At 45.9% G+C, this 20,169-nt stretch overlaps 2 protein-coding genes across 6 annotated transcripts; both read left to right on the top strand.

Moving 5' to 3' along the window:
* Nucleotides 1-811: 811 nt before the first annotated feature.
* On the top strand, nucleotides 812-13,202 carry LOC128346469 (three prime repair exonuclease 2-like). 3 transcript variants are annotated; one of them, XM_053299836.1, is made up of 5 exons: nucleotides 812-1,098; nucleotides 5,260-5,953; nucleotides 7,256-7,339; nucleotides 11,573-12,208; nucleotides 12,959-13,202. In XM_053299836.1, the coding sequence occupies exons 2-3, from the start codon at nucleotides 5,262-5,264 to the stop codon at nucleotides 7,287-7,289; spliced, it is 726 nt and encodes a 241-aa protein (XP_053155811.1). In that variant the 5' UTR covers nucleotides 812-1,098; nucleotides 5,260-5,261; the 3' UTR covers nucleotides 7,290-7,339; nucleotides 11,573-12,208; nucleotides 12,959-13,202. The 3 variants fall into 3 exon arrangements, with proteins under 3 accessions (XP_053155811.1, XP_053155810.1, XP_053155812.1); XM_053299835.1 differs by having other exon boundaries at nucleotides 9,354-12,208; XM_053299837.1 differs by lacking the exon at nucleotides 11,573-12,208.
* On the top strand, nucleotides 12,090-19,397 carry LOC128346470 (three prime repair exonuclease 2-like). Of its 3 annotated transcripts, none has more exons than XM_053299839.1 (2): nucleotides 12,090-12,208; nucleotides 16,491-19,397. In XM_053299839.1, exon 2 carries the CDS (start codon nucleotides 16,493-16,495, stop codon nucleotides 17,165-17,167), a length of 675 nt encoding a protein of 224 aa, XP_053155814.1. In that variant the 5' UTR covers nucleotides 12,090-12,208; nucleotides 16,491-16,492; the 3' UTR covers nucleotides 17,168-19,397. The 3 variants fall into 3 exon arrangements, with proteins under 3 accessions (XP_053155814.1, XP_053155813.1, XP_053155816.1); XM_053299838.1 differs by lacking the exon at nucleotides 12,090-12,208 and adding an exon at nucleotides 13,069-13,203; XM_053299841.1 differs by lacking the exon at nucleotides 12,090-12,208 and adding an exon at nucleotides 14,566-14,586.
* Nucleotides 19,398-20,169: the final 772 nt, after the last annotated feature.

Genomic DNA, 20,169 nt, shown 5'->3' with positions numbered 1-20,169 from the left:
AGGCACCTTTTACCGTGGTGATTCTCTTTATTTAGCAGGGGGAGAGTAACTGGCCCAATCCACCCCCAGCACAGTACTTCCAGTGACTGTTGCTGGTGTGTGTCTTATGTTTCTTTTTAGAATGTGAGCCCTTTGGGGACAGGGAGCCATCTTATTTGTTATTTCTCTTTAGCCCTGAGCCATTTTTGGAAGGGCGGTATAGAAATCGAATTATTATTATTATTATTATTAAGAACCAACCAGTGCATTCTGAAAAGGCTTGTCATTCAGAATGGCCATCCATTGCATTGGGATGAGTTAGATCTTCCAACCTGTCCTACATGGCTCAAAATAAAAATTTAAAAATAATAACACTGCGTTCTTGAAGGCATTTAGCTGTCTGTTGAGGTTTATTTGTACATTTTGAAATGTATGTGTCATTTTTCAGTCTGAAAAGGATTTGATCCTTTGATCCTTTGCACACATACAAGGGACAGTTTAAACAATGCAATTACAAGTCAAGTAAAAATGAATCTATTAGACATAACATATAGACAGCACCAAAACATCCCCAAAGGTTCAGAAAATGATGCCTTGCATCAAACCATTAAGCTAGTTTAACGTAAAACTAAAAGAGAGAATCATAAGATGATCTGATATCCTAATATTCAGAAGTGCAACTAATATTCAGAGGTACACTGCCCCTGAACATGGAGGTTCCATATAGCTATCGTGGTTCGTAATTTTCTTTTTTGGCGAATGTTTTTTTAAGGCAAGTGTTGTCAGTACATCCGTTCCTGATCCCTTCGCAGGCGATAGGCGCACCCTGCATCTTCCCCCGTCTTCGAGTGGTCGTGTAAAGATCTCGTTACGCTGGCGCCCCCTAGAGGGAAATGGGGTCTGCACCCATTAACTGCGGTCTCACCTCCTGGCGTTCTGGAGAGCGCGTGAGTGTATGTTGTTATTTCCCCGCCCGATTAGGAGGCGGGCTGATCCAGGACTTTATAGGGTAGCGGAGTGCTCTGAAAAGTCAGACGCATCTCAGGCATTGCTGCTTCTGGCTGGAGTAGTCATCATCATCTCGGTGAAGAGGTCATCTTCTGGTGAGCCTAAAAGGAGGTGAGCATGAGATGATGCCTTGTTGGATTTCGCTCTAGCCTCTAGGGTTGAGGAAATTTGTTAGCGAGCAGAAGCAGCAGCATTTGCCTTGTTCTGAATCAGGCAGGAGTCAGCGTGATTTGCAAGCCGGTTATATGTCCGAATTAGCGGGAAGGGGCCCCACTGAGTGCAAGGGGGATTGACTCTCATTGCCTAGATGAGACCAAGGTCCGTCTAGTCCCGCATTTTAATACGCTGCGGTATTTCACGCGCTTTGTTCTTTCTAAGATGTAATCTCTTTTTATATTTTCTATGGAAAAGTGGAGAAAATGAAATGAAATCCATCAGTCAACAAAGCAGCAGCCACCCAGATGCCGCTGAGTCTGGAATGCTCCCAAGCAGGATGTGATGATGATGACAGGCTCCCCTTGTTTGTTCAAATTATATACCGCCCTTCCTAAAGTGGCTCAGGGTGGTTTCCATTAAAATAAAATAAAAAATACATAATAAAACAATTAAAATAAGAAAACATTTAAACCAGATTAAAACTCATTAGAATCAAACTAGAAATCATTAAACGCCCAGCTAAAAAGATGGAATTTTAAGGCTGTCCTGAAGGCCTCCGAGGAAGAGAATCCTCTCATATCCACAGGAAGTGCATTCCACAACCTAGGGGCGACAACTGAGAAGGCCTGATCCCAGGTCGCCACCAAATGAACTTGTGGCACCTGAAGAGAAGACAGACCCCTCCTGATGATCTTAATGAGCGGTAGATATTGTAGTGAAAGGCGCTCTCTCAGGTAACCCAGCCCAAAGCAATTTAGGGCTTCTCCTCACTTGTTACTCAAAGATGTGCTGTCTCTGAACATGGAAGTTCTATCTAGCTCGCCCGACTAATAATCTACAGCCAATCAGTTTCATGGGGTGATCCTGAGTTTAGTATTGTGAAAAAGGGAGATCTCCACAGAGAATATTGCAATGGGCACACTCTTTCTAATTGCATGGACCAGTTCAGAAAGGCATTGTCAGAACTGGTTCAGGTTTGTCATCTTTGAATTCTCCACAGCTCTGACCTTTGGATTGGTTAGTTTGATTATTCCCCTAAGTGGGACGTTGAGGGCACTGTGCCCCCAGCCCTTGCTTTGGGGGTGACCTCCTGTGTTGTCTGAACCCCACCGCCCATACACATGATGTGGGCAGAGTTGCTGGGTCTCAATCCTGAGGCGGATCTTGCACCTTTAAGTCCACCAAGTGCAACTTCTCCCTCTGCAACTCTTCGAGATTCAGAAGGGGTGGGCATGCCTACTGTACCTAGCAGTGGCGCTTTCCAGATTAAACCCCACAACAGGGTCGCTACGGATCTCCCAAGTGTGCTTCTGTACTTACTGTGTTGTGGCACCGCAGCCCCTGCGCGGTCAGCAGGAAGCCGTTCACATTCCCGATGCCTTATTTGGGATTTTACCTTTGTATTAAAGTGCTACAATGTTGCAAGTCCATTGCAGAAAAATAGCTTAATTTTCCCATGTAGGAATTTGAGATTCTGGGGATCGTTTTCAATACGATCCTGCCAGGGGCCTAGTGAGACCCCCGGGGGCCCAGAGACAAAATCTTTGTAGGGCCCCCCATCACGTGTGCACCCCAAGCCAGGCCCCCTGTGACTGACGTCAGATGCAAGGAGCAGGGCAACAAACATCTCCCCCTGCCGCTGCCCCTGCCCTGCGTGGCCACCCTTGCCTTGCCGCTATCGCTGCTGCCCTGGCTCCACCGCCCCTGCCCCACTGCCACTTCTTAACTTTGCCCCTGTGACAAAGATGCCCCCGCGGTGGGTGCTGTGGCTGGGCCGGACTGGGCCTCTCCAGCCAGCTGGCGAGCCTCTCTCTCTCTCTCTCTCTCTCTCTCTCTGGCCGGCCGAACTGCCGGAGAGGCCCAGCCTAGCCACCGTGCCCACCACCACATGGGGGCAGAGATAAGAAGCAGTGGCGGGGCAAGGGCGCGGGGCAGCGGGCAGCAGGGTGGTCTGCTTGGGGGGGGGCATGATTCTCTGGGCCCAGGGATCCTGCCAAGCCAAGGCATTTTACCCCATTGCAGCATGCAATCTGGAAAGCACCATTGTGAGGTCTGTGAATTGAACTGCATGAAGATATCTGATCTCCAAAGAAAGTTTCATTCCTGCTGATTCCTCAGCCTTGTGTAGGACAGTTGGAAACAGTGAGATCAGGACCAGCTTAATTATGAAGCAACATGATCTGGTCTTTTCAGACAGTAGATTGTGTGTGTGTGTGTGTGTGTGTGTGTATGCACACACAGCATGTTGCAGAGATAGGGCCATAGTGTGGTGGTAGAGCACCTCCATTACATACATACATTTTGATTCAAATCAATTAAGCGATTCACAAGTTAGCTCACTTGCACCTCAAAAGTTTACATGTCCGCCATCTTGAATCAGGGTGGATGACAGCATCACAAACTATGCCATTGAGGTGTCCCTGTGTGTCCCTGTGTGTAATAATAATATTAATTAAAATATGACAAAGTAAATGCATAGAGGTTAGAGACTGTGAGCACAAAGCTAAAATCTATGAGGAGTTCTAAAAGTTAAGATTAGAATTAGCATTTGATTAAAATACGAAAAAATGAAAACTATAACTGGGTAGTAGAGATAGCAGTTAAGTGAAAATTAATCTGAGGGTGTTGTTGGCAAAGATGCAGGGGCATAGCAAGGTTGGAGTGGGCCCAGAGACAAGATTTTAAAATGCTCATGAAGTAAAGAAATATTAAATGAGGCTGAATAGTGGTAACAAAAAGCATATCTATATCTATATCTATATATCTCCTATGTGCCACAATAGAAAATTATCCTAAATTATTTTTTTAAAGGTTTTGTAAATTGTGACCCTATCCACCCCCAGCACAGTACCTCCTGTTACTGTTGCTGGTATCTATCTTGTGTTTCTTTTTAGAATGTGAGCCCTTTGGGGACAGGGATCCATCTTATTTATTTGTTATTTTTCTGTGTAAATTGCCCTGAGCCATTTTTGGAAGGGTGGTATAGAATTTGAATTAAATAAATAAATAAATAAATAAGTCATTTCATGGTACTAGAGAAAGACATGCTGTTCTGGTGGCTCCAGGTCTTAACACTCACATCAGTTTGGGAGGATGAATACAACTGAAGGAACCCTGGGCGGGTGCACGGCTGGAAGAGTCAGTCATGTGCCTCTTGGGGGGGGGCAGACAACTGTCCCCCCCCGCCCTATTTTAGTTACGCCCTTGCCAAGATGGGCTGTGTTTATTATGTATTCTGTATGCATTCTGATTCTGTGTTGATTATGATTCTCAAGTGCAGTATATTAATATAGGCATATCTTTCGCTACCATCTGTCACCAGATGCACTGGGCATCCCTTTTGGGCCTTATCAGTCCTTCCCAGTTGAGGATCCTTTCCCTCTGTTGCAGTAACAGTCATCTGCAGGCAGTGAGTATGGCTTGTGCAGCCCTTAAGGACAAAGGGTTGTACAAGTGGGCTGAAGAGGGCAGGAAAAATTGACAAAATACTAGCCCCTTTCCCCACTCAGAGCACTGCTAGTCTGGAACTTGCACTGCTGCACGTGTGCAATGCAAGTCTGGATGTAGATAACTATTTTGTAACATTCATTAGTAACCATTAATGGATGTCATTGCAATATTAGGCGATTTTGGCAATTTTAAATATGTGACTAAGGTTTTTCAGGTTATTAATCTCTAGGAAGGGTGTGGGAGAGTACATATGTTTTACTGAGTACTCCAGTAAAAATAATTTCTTTCCATCTACTTTTTAAAATCTGTTTTTAGTATAACATCTAAACCATATTAGGTTTTAGGTGTTAGTATTGATTCTGTCCCCCACCCCTGCAACAATTCAGTTCATTGACATTGCTACTTGAAAAACTATAGTGTGGGAAATTAATATGGGTTAAAAAAAAATCTGTTAAATAACATGCCAAATCAGATCTCAATCTATTTAGGGCTTCAGAAAAAATTGTATAATTTTTGTATAATGTATAATAAGGGGAAAATGTAATGCCAATATGATGCAAATAAGGTAAAAATTGCATGGGAAACTTCTGCAGAAAGTTTTCCCGTTCAAACCTTTCCAGAAAAACATACACAGATTCTAACATCTTTTTCTTCCCTCTGTGTCAGCCATGGCTTCTCCTCAGGACTTCCAAACATTTGTTTTCTTTGATGTTGAAACAACTGGCTTGCCTTATGACAAGCCTTGCGTGGCTGAGCTGTGCTTTTTTGCAGTGAATCGCTGTTCCCTCCAGAACTCTCCACAGGATTTTTTACAGACCCCACAGCCACCCCGCATTGTGGACAAGCTCACCTTTTGCATCGATCCCCAGAAGCCTTTCACCGCTATAGCAGAGGAAATAACTGGGCTGAGCAACCATGACCTGGAAGAGAACTGCAAGCCCAAATTCAACACTGCTGTGGTGGAGGTCCTGAGGGGTTTCCTGGATCGGCAAACTGGCCCAATCTGCTTGGTGGCCCACAATGGGTTTCCCTACGATTTCCCCCTGCTGCGTACAGAGCTGCAGCGAGTAGGAGCTGACCTGCCCCCAGACACTGGTTGCCTAGACACTCTGCCTGTCTTTAGGAAACTGGACAAAGCTGCAGATGTGGACAAAGCTGCAAAAGTGAGCTACAAGCTGGGGGAGATATACCGGCGCTTCTATGGACAAGAACCCACCAGAGCCCACTCAGCTGAAGGAGATGTGCTCACTCTTCTTCTGGTGTTTCTGGCCAAAGCCCCTGAGCTGATGGAGCAGGCAGCCAAAGAGGCTCGTAAATGGGGAGATATCCAGCCTATGTATGTCCCTGAGCCTGAGGAAAGGTGCCAAATTTAACTTGCCTCTTCTAATTGCCTTCCTCCCCCTGCCCTCTTTTCCTTTATGTAGGGGGCAGGATGCCATCTTGCCACTTTGCTTACTCTCTAATAATCTGCTGCCTGAGGGACCACCTTCCTTAGCCTCATAGAAGGGCAGCCCGCTGCCTGCTGGAACAGACAACATCCTACACACACACACACACACACACACACACACACACACACACACACACACGCTAAATCGCAACTAGAAGGAGCTAGTATAGATTTCTTTGTGTAATATTTTAAGTATTCTCCTAGGCTTTTGGCTGGGTTGCAAATTTTAGCTGTTTGGCTTGTTTGGAAGCTATTTATATAGGATGACTAAATTAAAACATTCAGCACATAGCAAATGGCATATGAATTGCCAAAATGGATGTTGACTGTAATAATACTTCACATTTTTATAGCAGTTTTAGATTGTTTGGATTGCCTTAATCTGAATCTCAAAAATGCTGTTAAACTTTAAAACAGCCCTACTGTAGAGGTGTCCAGCAGCTCCTCTTGTACGGTGGAATTGGATCATTTTCCATTTGTGACCGCAGAGGATGTGGACAAGCTGCTTGGGACACTTCACTTGACTACCTGTTTTCTTGATCCTTGCCCAACATGGCTTATACAATCTAGCAAGGGGTTATTGGAGAGGGTCTTGGAAGCATCATTAATGCTTCTCTGAGGAAGGGCAGGATGCCTCCTTGCCTCAGGAAGGCAATGATTAGACCACGGATGAAGAAACATGCATTGGATCCCATTCTCCAGCCTCCCACAGTAGGACCAGATGACTGAGAGAGTAGTGCCATCTCAGCTCCAGGCAGTCTTGGAAGAAGCAGATGACCTGGACCTATTTCAAAATGGCTTTCGGGTGGGCTATGGGGTTGAGACGGCCTTGGTAGGCCTGTTGGGTGGTCTCCAATTGGGAATCGACAGGGGGAGTGTGATCCTTTTGGATCTCTTGGCAGATCCTTAGGATATCATTGATTGTGGCACCTCCTGGAGCTCCTGAAGGGGTTGGGAGTGAGAGGCACCGCTTTGCAGTGGCTCCACTCCTACCTCTCATGTAGGTCCTAGATGCTGTTGCTTGGAGATTGTTGCTCTTCCAAACGAGAGCCATTGTATGGGATTCCACAGGGCTCCATTCTATCTCCAATGCTTCTTAATATCTATATGGAACTGTGGGGGGTGGGTGGGGTGGTAATCATCAGGGATTTGGTGCAGGGTGTTATCCATATGCTGACACCCAAATCTCTTTCTCCATGTCAACTTCATTAGGAAATGGCCTAACCTCCCTAAAGACTTACCGTAATGAGCCGGATGAGGAAGAACAAACTGAGGCTGAATCTAAGGAAGACAGAGGTACTCATTGTGGAAAGTTTGGACATAGGAAGTGGCTTAGATCTGCCTGTTTGGGATGGGGATACACTCTCCCAGAAAGAGCCCGTATGTAGTCTGGGAGTACTTCTGGACCCAAGCCTCTTCCTGGTCTCTCAGGCTGAGGCAGTGGCCAGGAGGGCTTTCTATCAGCTTAGGCTGATACACCAGCTACGTCCATTCCTGGAGATAGACCACCTGGAAACAGTGGTGCATATGCAAGGTAACATCCAGACTGCACTACAGCAATGCAGTGTACATTGGGCAGCTTTGTCTGTAGTATGCAGAATGTATGTAGAATGCAGCAACCATCTTGGTCTCTGGGGCTTGGGCCCAAGATATTATTTTATTTATTTATTTGATTTATATACCGCCCTTCCAAAATGGCTCAGGGCGGTTTACCATTAAAAACAAGCCACTAAAACAATAAAAACTAAAATAAATTAAAAACAATATCGCAATTAACAATATAAAAACATTTTAAAATAGGATTAAACAGTTTACAGTAATTAAAAGCCCCAAAATCGGGTTAAAATTTAAAAAGCCTGGAAAGCCAGGCCAAACAAATACGTTTTAAGGGCTCTCCTGAAGGCTAACAGAGAATTCAAATTACAGATTTCTGCAGGGAGCGCATTCCACAGCCCCGGAGCAGCCATAGAGAAGGCCCGCCTCCGAGTCGCCACCAGACGAGCTGGTGGTAACTGGAGGCGGACCTCCTCAGATGACCGTAATGTGCAGTGGGGATCACGCAGAAGAAGGCGCTCTCTAAGGTAACTCGGGCCTAAGCCGTTCAGGGCTTTAAAGGTAATCACCAGCACTTTGTATTTTGCCTGGAAACATATCAGCAGCCAGTGCAATTGTTTCAAAATAGGTGTAATATGGTCTCTCCGGGTTACCCCAGAGACCAATCTGGCTGCCGCATTCTGAACTAATTGAAGTTTCCGAACTACGTACAAAGGCAGCCCCGCGTAGAGCGCATTGCAATAGTCAAGCCGGGAGGTTACCAGCTGGTGCACCACTGTTTTGAGGTCATCCTCCTCAAGGAATGGACACAACTGTCGAATCAGCAGAAGCTGATAGAAAGCACTCCTGGCCATGACCTCCACCTGAGATACCAGGGTGAGGCCTGGGTCCAGGAGTACTCCCAAGCTGCGCACCTGCTCCTTCTGGGGGAGTGTGACCCCATCCAGCACAGGGAGATCTAACTCACTCCTCAGATTCTGAGCCCCCACAATGAGCACCTCCGTCTTGCTTGGATTCAGCTTCAATTTGTTCTCCCTCATCCAGCCCATTACTGCCTGTAGGCAGGCATTTAAAGAGTGAGTGCCATTTCCTGAAGATGAAAAGGAGAAATAGATTTGGGTGTCATCAGCATACTGATACCACCCAGCACCAAATCTCCTGATGACCTCACCCAGCGGTTTCATGTAGATATTAAAAAGCATTGGTGACAGAATGGAGCCCTGAGGGACTCCATATAATAGCTCCTGCTTTGAGGAGCGACTGTCACCAAGCTCCACCATCTGGGATCTACCCGAGAGATAGGAACGGAACCACTGCAAAGCAGTGCCCCCTATTCCCAGCCCCTCCTGGCGACCCAGAAGGATACCATGGTTGATGGTATCGAACGCCGCTGAGAGATCCAAGAGGACCAACAGGGTCACACTCCCTCTGTCGATTCCCTGGTAAAGGTCATCCATCAGGCCAACCAAGGCTGTCTCAACCCCATAGCCAGCTCTAAAGCCAGTTTGAAATGGGTCTAGATAATCAGTTTCCTCCAAAACCGCCTGGAGCTGGTTAGCCACCACCCTCTCGATTACCTTGCCCAGCCAGGGGAGATTGGAGATTGGCCTATAACTATCCATCGCTGAGGGATCCAGAGTAGGCTTCTTAAGAAGAGGCCTAACTATTGCCTCCTTCAGACAAGGAGGCACCCTACCCTCCCCCAGCGATGCATTTATGATATTAACTAGGCCATCTCCAACAATCTCTCCACTAGATCGAAGCAGCCAGGTCGGGCAAGGATCCAGAGAACAAGTGGTAGGCCGTACCGCTCCAAGCAGCCTGTCCACGTCATCAGGAGTCACAGATTGAAACTGATCCAACCTAACACTGCAAGAGGGATTGCTGGATACCTCCCTCACAGACCCTGCAGAAATAGTGGAGTCCAAGTCGGCCCGAATACAGGAGATTTTATTCTCAAAGAACCCACTAAAGGCGTCACAGCAGAGTATCTCCGGGAGCTGATTTGAGGCAGAAGGAGCAGAGATTATACTCCTCACCACCCGGGAGAACTCTGCCGAACGTGAACCTGCAGATGCAATGCGCGCCGACCAAAAATGCTTTTTTAGCTGTGCGCACTGCCATTGCATAGGTTTTCAAATGGGTTCTATGCTGCATCCTGTCAGATTCGAGCCGAGTTCTCCTCCACTTGCGTTCCAGTCGCCTACCAAGCTGCTTCATCCCCCACAACTCCTCCATGTACCAGGGGGCCATCTTAGAAGCAGGCCTGGAGGGACACTTAGGAGCGATAATATCTACTGCCCTGGTGAGTTCTCTATTCCATGTTCCCACCAGGGCATCGACAGAATCACCGGCCGCACCAACATCAAAACCCTCCAAGGCCTTTTGGAAGCCTGCTGGGTCCAGCAGCCTTTTTGGGCGGACCATCCTAATAGGTCCATCACCCCTGCAGGGGTGGATTGTGACCGTGATACCAACCTTAACCAGGTAGTGATCTGTCCATGACAATGGGGTAACCACCGGATTCCCCACCCACGGAACACCCCCCTGATCCGAACAGAAGACCAAATCCAGTGTGTGGCCGGCAACATGAGTTGGTTCAAAAATTAATTGGGATAGGCCCATAGTTGTAATGGCCGCTATGAACTCCTGAGCCGCACCAGACAAACCAGTCCCAAAGTGGATATTGAAGTCCCACAGCACCAAGAGCCTGGGGGACTCCAACACCAACTCCGCGACCAGCTCCGTCAGCTCAGTTAGGGAGTCAGTTGGGCAGCGGGGTGAACGGTACACCAACAGAATCCCCAATCTATCCCTAGTTCCCAGCCTCAAGAATACACACTCAATATAGGTCAACTGTCTCACAGGGGCCCTGGTAAGGGAGATAGTATTTTTATGGACCACAGCCACTCCACCCCCCCGCCCACTTCCCCTAACCTGCTCCACAACAGAGTAACCTGGAGGGAGAAGCTGAGCCCATACTGGGCCACTCACTTCCCCCAACCAGGTCTCAGTTATACATGTTATATTAAAAGGAATGCTACCTTCTTCATGAACCCTGCGGCCTATTCAGATCATCTGGGGAGGTTGGGTTGCAGTTGTCACTGGCTCAGTTGGTGCTGACCCGAAACCAAGCATTACAGCAATGCACTGTACATTGGGCAGTTTTTGTCTGTAGTATGCAGCTGCCAGATACAATTTTGGGAGGCTCTAGAACCCATCATTAGCTCTTGCTCTTCTCCATGAGTAGCAGAAACTGAGTAAGTTATGTAAAATAATGAACATTTGCCTCATTTAAATAATTTATGTGCAAACTTCAGCTTTGTGTGTTGCAGAATAGAAAATATATATGACATAACTATCTAGGCCAACAAATGGTCTTTCTAACAATGGCCAGCCAGGTGCCTCTTGATTGATTGGTCAAGTTGGGGTCAACTCTTAGCAACCACATAGATCAGGGCTACGCATCTCAAATGCCCTAGTGGGCCGGAACCATCCACAACTTGGCATGCAGGAGCCAAAGTCAATTTTTACCAAATTACATTAAAATTAAAAATATTATTAGTTTCTTGTGGATCTATTCCCCCTGTCAATGGACTTATAGTTTCAACCAAGGATAGTGGCCAGAACATAGGTCCTGCCCCTGCTCAATCAGTGGGGCCCCTAGAGTGCATGTCAGCACCAAACAAATGCCAAGTCCTCTTCTCTCCCTAAATTGTCATTGCTTTCAGGCTGCAATCCTAGGCATGCTTACATGGGAGTGAGACTCACTGGGAACACCATGGAACATATTTATGAGAAAACATGCATAGGATGGTGCTATAAGGCAGTTCCCAGCTCCCGTGTTGCTGCAGGATACCTGGGGGCCAGTAAAATAGCCCCTGCAGGCTGAATCTGCCCCCGGGCCTTATGTTGTGCAAGCCTGACATAGACAGATCCTCTCCAGGACTATCTGTCTTCAACTTGGCCTTTCAGGTCTCTCAGGGATTCACTGCTGTCCTAATTGAGTCCATCCACCTTGCTGCTGGTCGTCCTCTTCTTCTCTTTCCTTCAACTTTCCCCAGCATTATGGACTTCTCAAGAGAGCTGGGTCTTCGCATAATGCATCCAAAGTGTGGCAGTTTGAGCCTGGTCATTTGTGCCTCGAGTGAAAATTCTGGATTGCTTCGTTCTGTGAAGTACACTGCTTGTGAACAAGGAAGTTCCACGTAACCATTCCGGCTTAGAAAAATTGATAGATTTTCTGCCGAAAGCCTTATCGCCACCGGACTCCACTGCAAGTGACATGCCCAACCTGCGTCTTCCCCAAGTTACAGACGTCGCGTAAACAACACAGGGCATGCATCTCTTCCCACGGGCGGCGCCCTCTAGAGGAAGAGGAGAGGTCTGTACCCGTATGGAGCTGAGTTCTACAGACTACATCTCCCATCAACCTCCTGGGGAGCGAGTGATGCTCGTTTCCCCTCCCCGCCCAGTCTGGAGGAGGATTTGTAGGGCTTGCCCGTACATGTTGCTTTCAATTTTGCTCTGGAAGTCACGTCAGACGCAATAAGGCTTTGCTGCTTCTGGTGGGAATCGCCCTGGCAAAGTTATTTGGGGAGTATAAACTAGGTGAGTCCTCTTGGATTTTGCTCTCTTGCCCAGAATTTAAGTAAAGTGTTAGAGCGAGAGCTGGAAGCAGCAGCAGCCGCAGCATTTTTCTTGTTCAGCCGATCTGGAGGGAGTGTGACTTGAAAGTTGAAACTCCGTTTTATGTCTGCTCTGCTGACCAGAGAAGATGCTCCCCACTGTACTCCTAAGTGCAGCGTTGGCGAGTTAGAAGATAGGGATTGCCTGGGTCAGATCAAGGTGTGACATATTTCACCCATTTTATTGCTTTGTAAAGGTAAAGTGTGCCATCAAGTCGGTTTCGATTCCTGGCGCCCACAGAGCCCTGTGGGTTTCTTTGGTAGAATACAGGAGGGGTTACCACACTGCTTTGTACGTGTGTTGTAATCTGCGCTGATAATGTTAATTGTAAGTGGGTTGTAAATAGGGGAAAAACAAACAAACAGCGGCCACCCAGGTGCCTCTGGAATGGTCTCATGCAGGGTGTGACGGTGACAGCCTTCCCTTGTTTGTCCCCATCACTGGGTACTCAAAAATATGTTGCCTCTGAATATGGAGGTTCTGTCTAGCTCTGCTGGCTAATAATCTACAGCAAATCAAGTACTGGGGTGACCTTGAGTTTTAATATTATGAGAAAAGGAGCAAAATACTTTGTTCACAATATTTGTAACTTTACAAACATCTGTTGTGTTTTCTTACCCCCTGTCTTTTTTGGTAAATTAAAAAAAATATCATCTCTCACCTTTTCTTTAGGGGATGTATTCTGGTCCCTCACTAACGTTCATTGACCCAATACTTTCTCTGACTTGTGATACTGACCCCACCCTCCAATGACAAGAACTGAATTCCTCTGCAGATGGTTTGATTGATTGATTGATTCCATTTCCATACCGTCCTTCCAAAAATGGCTCGGGGCGGTTTACACCGGTTGTTTCCCGGAGCTTTCTAATGTAACATCAAGATACATTTTCTGGATAATAACACCCACTGTAGAATGTGTATGTGTAATTACAAGTTGTTGGGGGAGAGGGCTTGTGAACTGGGACTCTTGTGTTCTAGATGGAGGGAGAGGGAGGGATTATGGTGGGTGGGTACTTGGCCCCCTGGAAGAGGGAAGTCCAGGGCTATTACATTGAATGGAATCTGGTGAGAACTATTATTCTCCCTCAATGCTGTGGAAAACAACAGTGACAAATTGTCAATATCTGTCTTCTTTAAATTCTCTTCCTCACATCTGTGAGATAGATCAGCATTTTTATTACAATTTTAGAAGTGGGAAACTGATAGCACGGTGTGTCACAGTAGTTTCTTTGGGGATCAGATGACCTCCTATATTGTCTCATCCCCACCATCCTCTGTATGCTTGAGGGTGGGGTTGCTGATCTCAAGTAGGAGCTGGATCCTCCACCTTTAAGATTTTCAGAGAAAGGGAAATTCCACCAAGTGCAACTTCGCCCTTCTCTGCAACTCTTCAAAATACAGAAGGGCTCGGCCTTTGTGAGGTCTGTGAACTGCATGAATGTATATGATCTCCAAAGAAAGTTTCATCCCTCCTGATTCCTCAGCCTTCTGTAGGGCAGATGGAAACAACAGTGAGATTGTTGATAGATCAGGACCAGCTTGTTCATGTGGCCACATAACCCATTTTTTTCCAGGCAGTAGAATTGGAGGAAGGTGGAAAGGTGAAAGAGATCCAGTGTGGTGTAGTGGTTAGAGTGCTGGACTAGGACTGGGGAGACCCGAGTTCAAATCCCCATTCAGCCATGACGCTTGCTGGGTGACTCTGGGCCAGTCACTTCTCTCTCAGCCTAACCTACTTCACAGGGTTGTTGTGAGGAGAAACTCAAGTATGTAGTACACTGCTCTGGGCTCCTTGGAGGAAGAGCGGGATAGAAAATGTAAAATTAAAAATAAAATAAATAAATTTTAAAAAGGTGTGAGGCATATTGTCATTTTCTTGCTCTCAGATTCTGTTGATAACTTGAAACAAAAACTCTGGTGAGGAGCAAATGGTTGTCATTTTGACATTAAGTGCAAAACTGTCTGAGAGTGGCAAAGGCCAGGATGGGCTGTGGTGTTTATGGAATCTAAAGTGTCGTGTTAACATATGCACATCTCATCTAACATCTGTTGTAGCTGCTTAGGGGCACTGGGGGTCCCATTTTGGGCCATAGCCTTCCCAGCATCTTTTTCTCTCTGCTGAAGTAGCAGGCACTCTCACAGCAGTGAGTATGGCTTACTTCCCTTTTTTTTTTGTCTTGCTACTATCACAGGGCAGAAAGAAGATATTTATGATTCAGCCCTCTTGGGATTTGTTCTGTGCTCTGGAGCAGAGAGGACAGCAGTCCTTCCTCATTCTATTGATTTAATTATTTTCTTGTGTAAGTTTTTGTTAACTTCCTCATGACACAATGAAACCTCTACTTCCCACAAAAGTGTCAATGTAACAAGTACAGTGAGGGAAATAAGTATTTGATCCCCTGCTGATTTTGGCCGTTTGCCCTCTGACACAGAAATGACCAGGCTATAATTGGAATGGTAGGTTTATTGTAGCTGTGAGAGACAGAATAACAACAAACAAACCCTCAAAAGCCCAGTGCCCAAAAGTCAGCGATGGATTTGCATTGTAGTGAGGGAAATAAGTATTCGATCCCCTATCAACCAGCAAGATTTCAGGCTCCCAGGTGTCTTTTCACTATATGCAGGTAACGAGCTGAGATGAGGAACACCCTCTGTAAGGGAGTGCTCCTAATCCCAGCTTGTTACAGTACCTGTATAAAAGACACCTGTCCATAGAAGCAAGCAATCACTCAGCTTCCAAACAATTGGTAACACACTACGCCGTGAAGGACTGAAATCTTTCAGTACCCGCAAGGTCCCCCTGCTCAAGGCAGCACATGTACAGGCCTGTCTGCAGTTTGCCAATGCACATCTGAATGATCCAGAGGAGAACTGGGCGAAAGTGTTGTGGTCAGATGAGACCAAAATCGAGCTCTTTGGCATCAACTCAACTCGCCGTGTGTGGAGGAGGAGGAATGCTGCCTATGAGCCCAAGAACACCATCCCCACCGTCAAACATGGAGGTGGACACATTATGCTTTGGGGGTGTTTTTCTGCTAAGGGGACAGGACACCTTCACCGCATCGAAGGGATGATGGACGGGACCATGTACCGTCAGATCTTGGGTGAGCACCTCCTTCCCTCAGCCAGGGCATTGAGAATGGGTCATGGATGGGTATTCCAGCATGACAATGACCCAAAACACACAGCCAAGGCAACAAAGGAGTGGCTCAAGAAGAAGCACATGAAGGTCCTGGAGTGGCCCAGCCAGTCTCCAGACCTTAATCCCATAGAAAATCTGTGGAGGGAGCTGAAGGTTCGGGCTGCCAAACATCAGCCTCGAAACCTTTCTGACTTGGAGAGGATCTGCAAAGAGGAGTGGGACAACATCCCTCCTGGGTTGTGTGCAAACCTGGTGGCCAACTACAAGAAACGTCTGACCTCTGTGATTGCCAACAAGGGTTTTGCCACCAAGTACTAAGACATCTTTTGTGAAGGGATCGAATACTTATTTCCCTCACTACAATGCAAATCCATCGCTGACTTTTGGGCACTGGGCTTTTGAGGGTTTGTTTGTTGTTGTTCTGTCTCTCACAGCTACAATAAACCTACCATTCCAATTATAGCCTGGTCATTTCTGTGTCAGAGGGCAAATGGCCAAAATCAGCAGGGGATCAAATACTTATTTCCCTCACTGTATGTATTAATTTGAATAGCATGTATTCCCTGTATTAAAGGTGCAATCCAAAGAAATATTGTTATACAAACATGGTTGGAACCACACACACCAGTGTTCCTTGTAAGAGGGATTCCCAGGTGTTGTTGACTACAGCTCCCATAATCCCCAGCCAAAGGCCATTGCAGCTAGGAATGCTGGGAGTTGTGGTCCACAACTTCTGAGAAACCCTCTTACAGGGAACACTGACACACACATAAATTGGTTTGTTTTAATTGGCACCATGGTAGTTCCTATCATTGAAGGGGCAAGCCTTTTTAAAAAAATGCAACATTGGCTTTTCTCTTCAGCAGTTGGGACTAGTGCTGCATCACTATGTGAGAGAATTCCATTTGCGCATGCAGAACAGAACTGTGTGGTTTCTTTTTTACCATGATTGGTTGATTTCATCCCCACCTGGATTAATGGTGGATGTAGCGATCCCAGTGGAAGTGGAATACACAGATTCTAACATCTCCCCCACCACCCCTGCTTCTTCTTTTTTGACAGCCATGGCTTTCCCGCATCGTTTCCAAACATTTGTCTTCCTTGATGTTGAAACAACCGGTTTGCCTCCTGACCAGCCTCGGGTGGCTGAGCTGTGTCTTTTTGCTGTGAATCGCTGTTCCCTACAGAACTCTCCACAAGATTTTTCATGGAACCCACATCCACCCCGCATTGTGGACAAGCTCAGCCTTTGCATTGATCCCCAGAAGCCCTTCGTCCCTGTAGCAGAGGAAATCACTGGACTGAGCAACCAGAGCCTGGAGAAGAATTGCAAGCCAGATTTCAATAATGCTGTGGTGGAGGCCCTGAGGGGCTTCCTGAATCGGCAAGCTGGCCCAGTCTGCTTGGTGGCCCACAATGGTCTTGGCTTTGATTTCCCCCTGCTGCGTACAGAGCTGTGGCATGTGGAAGCTGACCTGCCCCCAGACACTGGCTGCCTGGACACTCTGCTAGCTTTAAAGGAACTGGACAGAACTTCAAATGTGAGCTACCAGCTGGGGAAAATATACCAGCGCTTCTATGGACGGGAACCTGTTGGAACGCACTCAGCTGAAGGGGATGTGCTCACTCTTCTTCTGGTGTTCCTGGCCAAAGCCCCTGAGCTGATGGCATGGGCAGCCCTTAATGCCTGTCGCTGGGGAGAAATTCGTCCTATGTACTTCCTTCGGCCCAGACAGTAGCAAGAACCGATGCTTAAAAACAAGACATCCCCCTGCATACATGTACGTGTGTACACTCACACTCACCCACCCTTCCTCTCTCTCAAAAATCCGGAAGGAGCCAGTACTTTTTGGTATAGTGCTGTAGTGTCCTATGTAGAGCTTTTGGCTGGTAACCCAGGGCTGCTCAACTTTGGTCCACCTGTAGATGTTGGCCTACAACTCCCATAATCCCTGACTATTGGCCTCTGTGACTGGGGATTATGAAAGTTGTAGTCCAAAAGCATCTGGGGGTCGTAAGTTGAGCAGGCCTGATCTAAGCCAACTTGCCTTAGGAGGCCAGAGAGATGCAGGTTTGGATGCATGGGACTCTGCTTGAAGCTCATTGGCTAACTGAACAAGTCGCTGCCTCTCAGTGCAACTTACTTTGGTGCACAGTTATTGTAAGGATTATATATGATGAAGGTATACTTGATGAATAAACTATTGATTGCACTTCCCTGTTACAGAGAGAAAAGTTCCCCAGGTCTGACTGACATCAGGAGTTGGCATTGTTGGGCAACTGCTGAGGGACCTGGGCTGTCAGAAGGGCCCATTGCCAATACCCGAGACCACCTCTATACCCCAGCCTTTGTGCATTGGCAGTGCAGGGACTAAGTCAAGGCTCTGACATGACAGTGGCTTTGTTGATATCTTCTCTCTCCCATCTTTTGTGCCAAGAAAAGCCCCAGCACGAACCTTGGGGGCAGGTAGGAAGGGGTCCTTGAAGGGCAGTTTGCAGAACCCCTTGAATCTGGAGCTGGCCCTTGGTTCCTCCCCACCTCCCACAAGGAGATGCTAGAAGATGGTGGCGATGCTAGAACCTTGCTGACGATAAGCAGGCTTGGATCTGATCTGTGACAGCATGGAAGGTTGCTTGGGAACTCCATAAGTTCCCAAGGTAAGGTAATTTAGTTGCCTGAGAGACTGCTGCCTTCTGCATGATTCCCCCTGCTTACTAGGTCATTGGGGTGGATGGCTCCAGCTGTAGTTACCACTGACTCAGTCAGACCTTCTCCTTAGCCACTACTGAGTTTGTAACATGCTCCCTGCAGAAATAAGGTCCTTCAAGAAGGCCTTAAAACACATTTTTTAAAAGCCAGGCTTTTCATGGATATTTTAAATTGTTTTTAACTGTGTTTGATTAGTTATAAATTGCCTTGAGATTTTTTAGATGTGGGGTTATACAAATGTAACAAATATATCCACTTGAGTTCCATAAATAATAATAATGCTACCTGTAGCCAAAAATTGATGAGACCATAAAATTGAAAAAGTGGTAGAAAATGAAGATGTAAAAATATTATGGGACTTCCGACTACAAACAGACAAACATCTGCCACACAATACACCAGATATAACTGTAGTCGAGAAGAAAGAAAAACAAGTTAAAAGAATCGACATAGCAATATCAGGGGATAGCAGAATAGAAGAAAAAGAAATAGAAAAAAATCACCAAATACAAAGATCTACAAATTGAAATTGAAAGGCTGTGGCAGAAAAAGACCAAAATAATCCTAGTGGTAATTGGCGCCCTGGGTGCAGTTCCAAAAGACCTTGAAGAGCACCTCAACACCATAGGGGCCACAGAAATCACCACCAGCCAATTACAAAAAGCAGCTTTACTGGGAACAGCCTATATTCTGCAACGATATCTATAACAACTGACAATAAAATTCAGCCATCCCAGGTCCTTGTGAAGGACTCGATGTCTGGATAAAACAAACCAGTCAATAACACCCGTCTGTCTGTGTAAACAAGAAATAATAATAATAATGTAATACAGAAAACAATTTATCAGAAAATTAATTCTGTACAATTTAGTCAAGCTTTCATACTACTACTATTTATATATCACTTTTCAACAATGAAGTCCTCAAAGCAGTTCCTGTAGAAAAATAATATGGTCCCCTGTCCTCAAAAGGATCATAGTCTAAAAAGAAACACAAGATAAACACCAGCAACAGCCCCTGGAGAAATGCTGTGCTGAGATGGGTTAGGACTGGTTGCTTTCTCCATCTGTTAAATACAAGAGAATTGTCACTCTGAAAAGTGCCTCGTTGCCTAGTTAGTAGGGGGACTAACCTTTTGGAAGGGGCATATGCATAATGTTTAGAGAAGGCAGTCCCGTCTATTGTTAAAATAGAAGGTTAAAAACCTATTGATGTTTTTTGTAAATTTGAAGGCGAAAAATAAACCTGCCTTTTGGGTGTGTGACTGCTCATCTTTCTACATATACAAATCTTGAGGTGTGCAAAAATCCATCTGAAAAAGCCATTTATGCTATTGACCATTGTGACATCTTACAACTATTTCCATAAGTAAATGATGTGTTGCACTTGGAAGTACTTCCTGTTGTCTGTCTTGTGTGCCTGCAGCTTATCAGTTGGCATTTGATGACCTGACCTCTTTTGTAGTGTGCTAATTATTGAGAACCCTTTGCTACAGGAATATATAAAGACTATTTTAAAAATTGGACTGGGTAGTCTGTTTTATGTTGCAAGACCTAGAATGTACCCAACCCTCTCACATGCTTCCCCTGTAATTGCAGGGGAAATCAGAATGGGTGGTGGAGGTTAGGCTGCTGTTTATATGTTTATTATATTTACCAACCACCTTTTTGCTTTGGTATTCAAGATGGCTTACAATGTGAAAATATTAAAACAACAACAAAGATCCCATGAAACAAACTGTCACCTCAGATCAGTACCATGACCTCTTCTGGCCTGGGAGTATTTTCTTCTTTGTTCCCTTCAGGGATGCTTGCTGTTTCTGATATTCCCATTGAAGAACACACTAACCAGTTTCAAAGAAACTCCAAGGTTCAGTGGAATTGCAGTTTAAAAACCACTCAGGAGAACAAAAGGAGTCCAGAATTTCACATATTGTTCATCAAGTTAATGCTATTCAGAGCGGCTATTTTCCTGAAGGAAAAAATTATTATTATTATTATTATTATTAATGGCTCCTTCCAGCAAAGCCTT

The sequence above is a fragment of the Hemicordylus capensis genome, chromosome 2 (genome assembly GCF_027244095.1).
Source record: "Hemicordylus capensis ecotype Gifberg chromosome 2, rHemCap1.1.pri, whole genome shotgun sequence".
NCBI lineage: Eukaryota > Metazoa > Chordata > Lepidosauria > Squamata > Cordylidae > Hemicordylus > Hemicordylus capensis.
Note: the sequence above shows the minus strand (reverse complement) of the source record. Positions and strands in the feature narration are given on the sequence as shown.

What these genes read in the sequence shown, in the direction of transcription:
- LOC128346469 (XM_053299837.1), top strand. Translation starts at nt 5,262, where the DNA reads ATGGCTTCTCCTCAGGACTTCCAAACATTTGTTTTCTTTGATGTTGAA. An exon ending in GTCCCTGAGCCTGAGGAAAG is followed by an intron (nt 5,954 to 7,255) that starts GTGCCAAATTTA and finishes CAACTTCATTAG; the next exon opens with GAAATGGCCTAACCTCCCTA.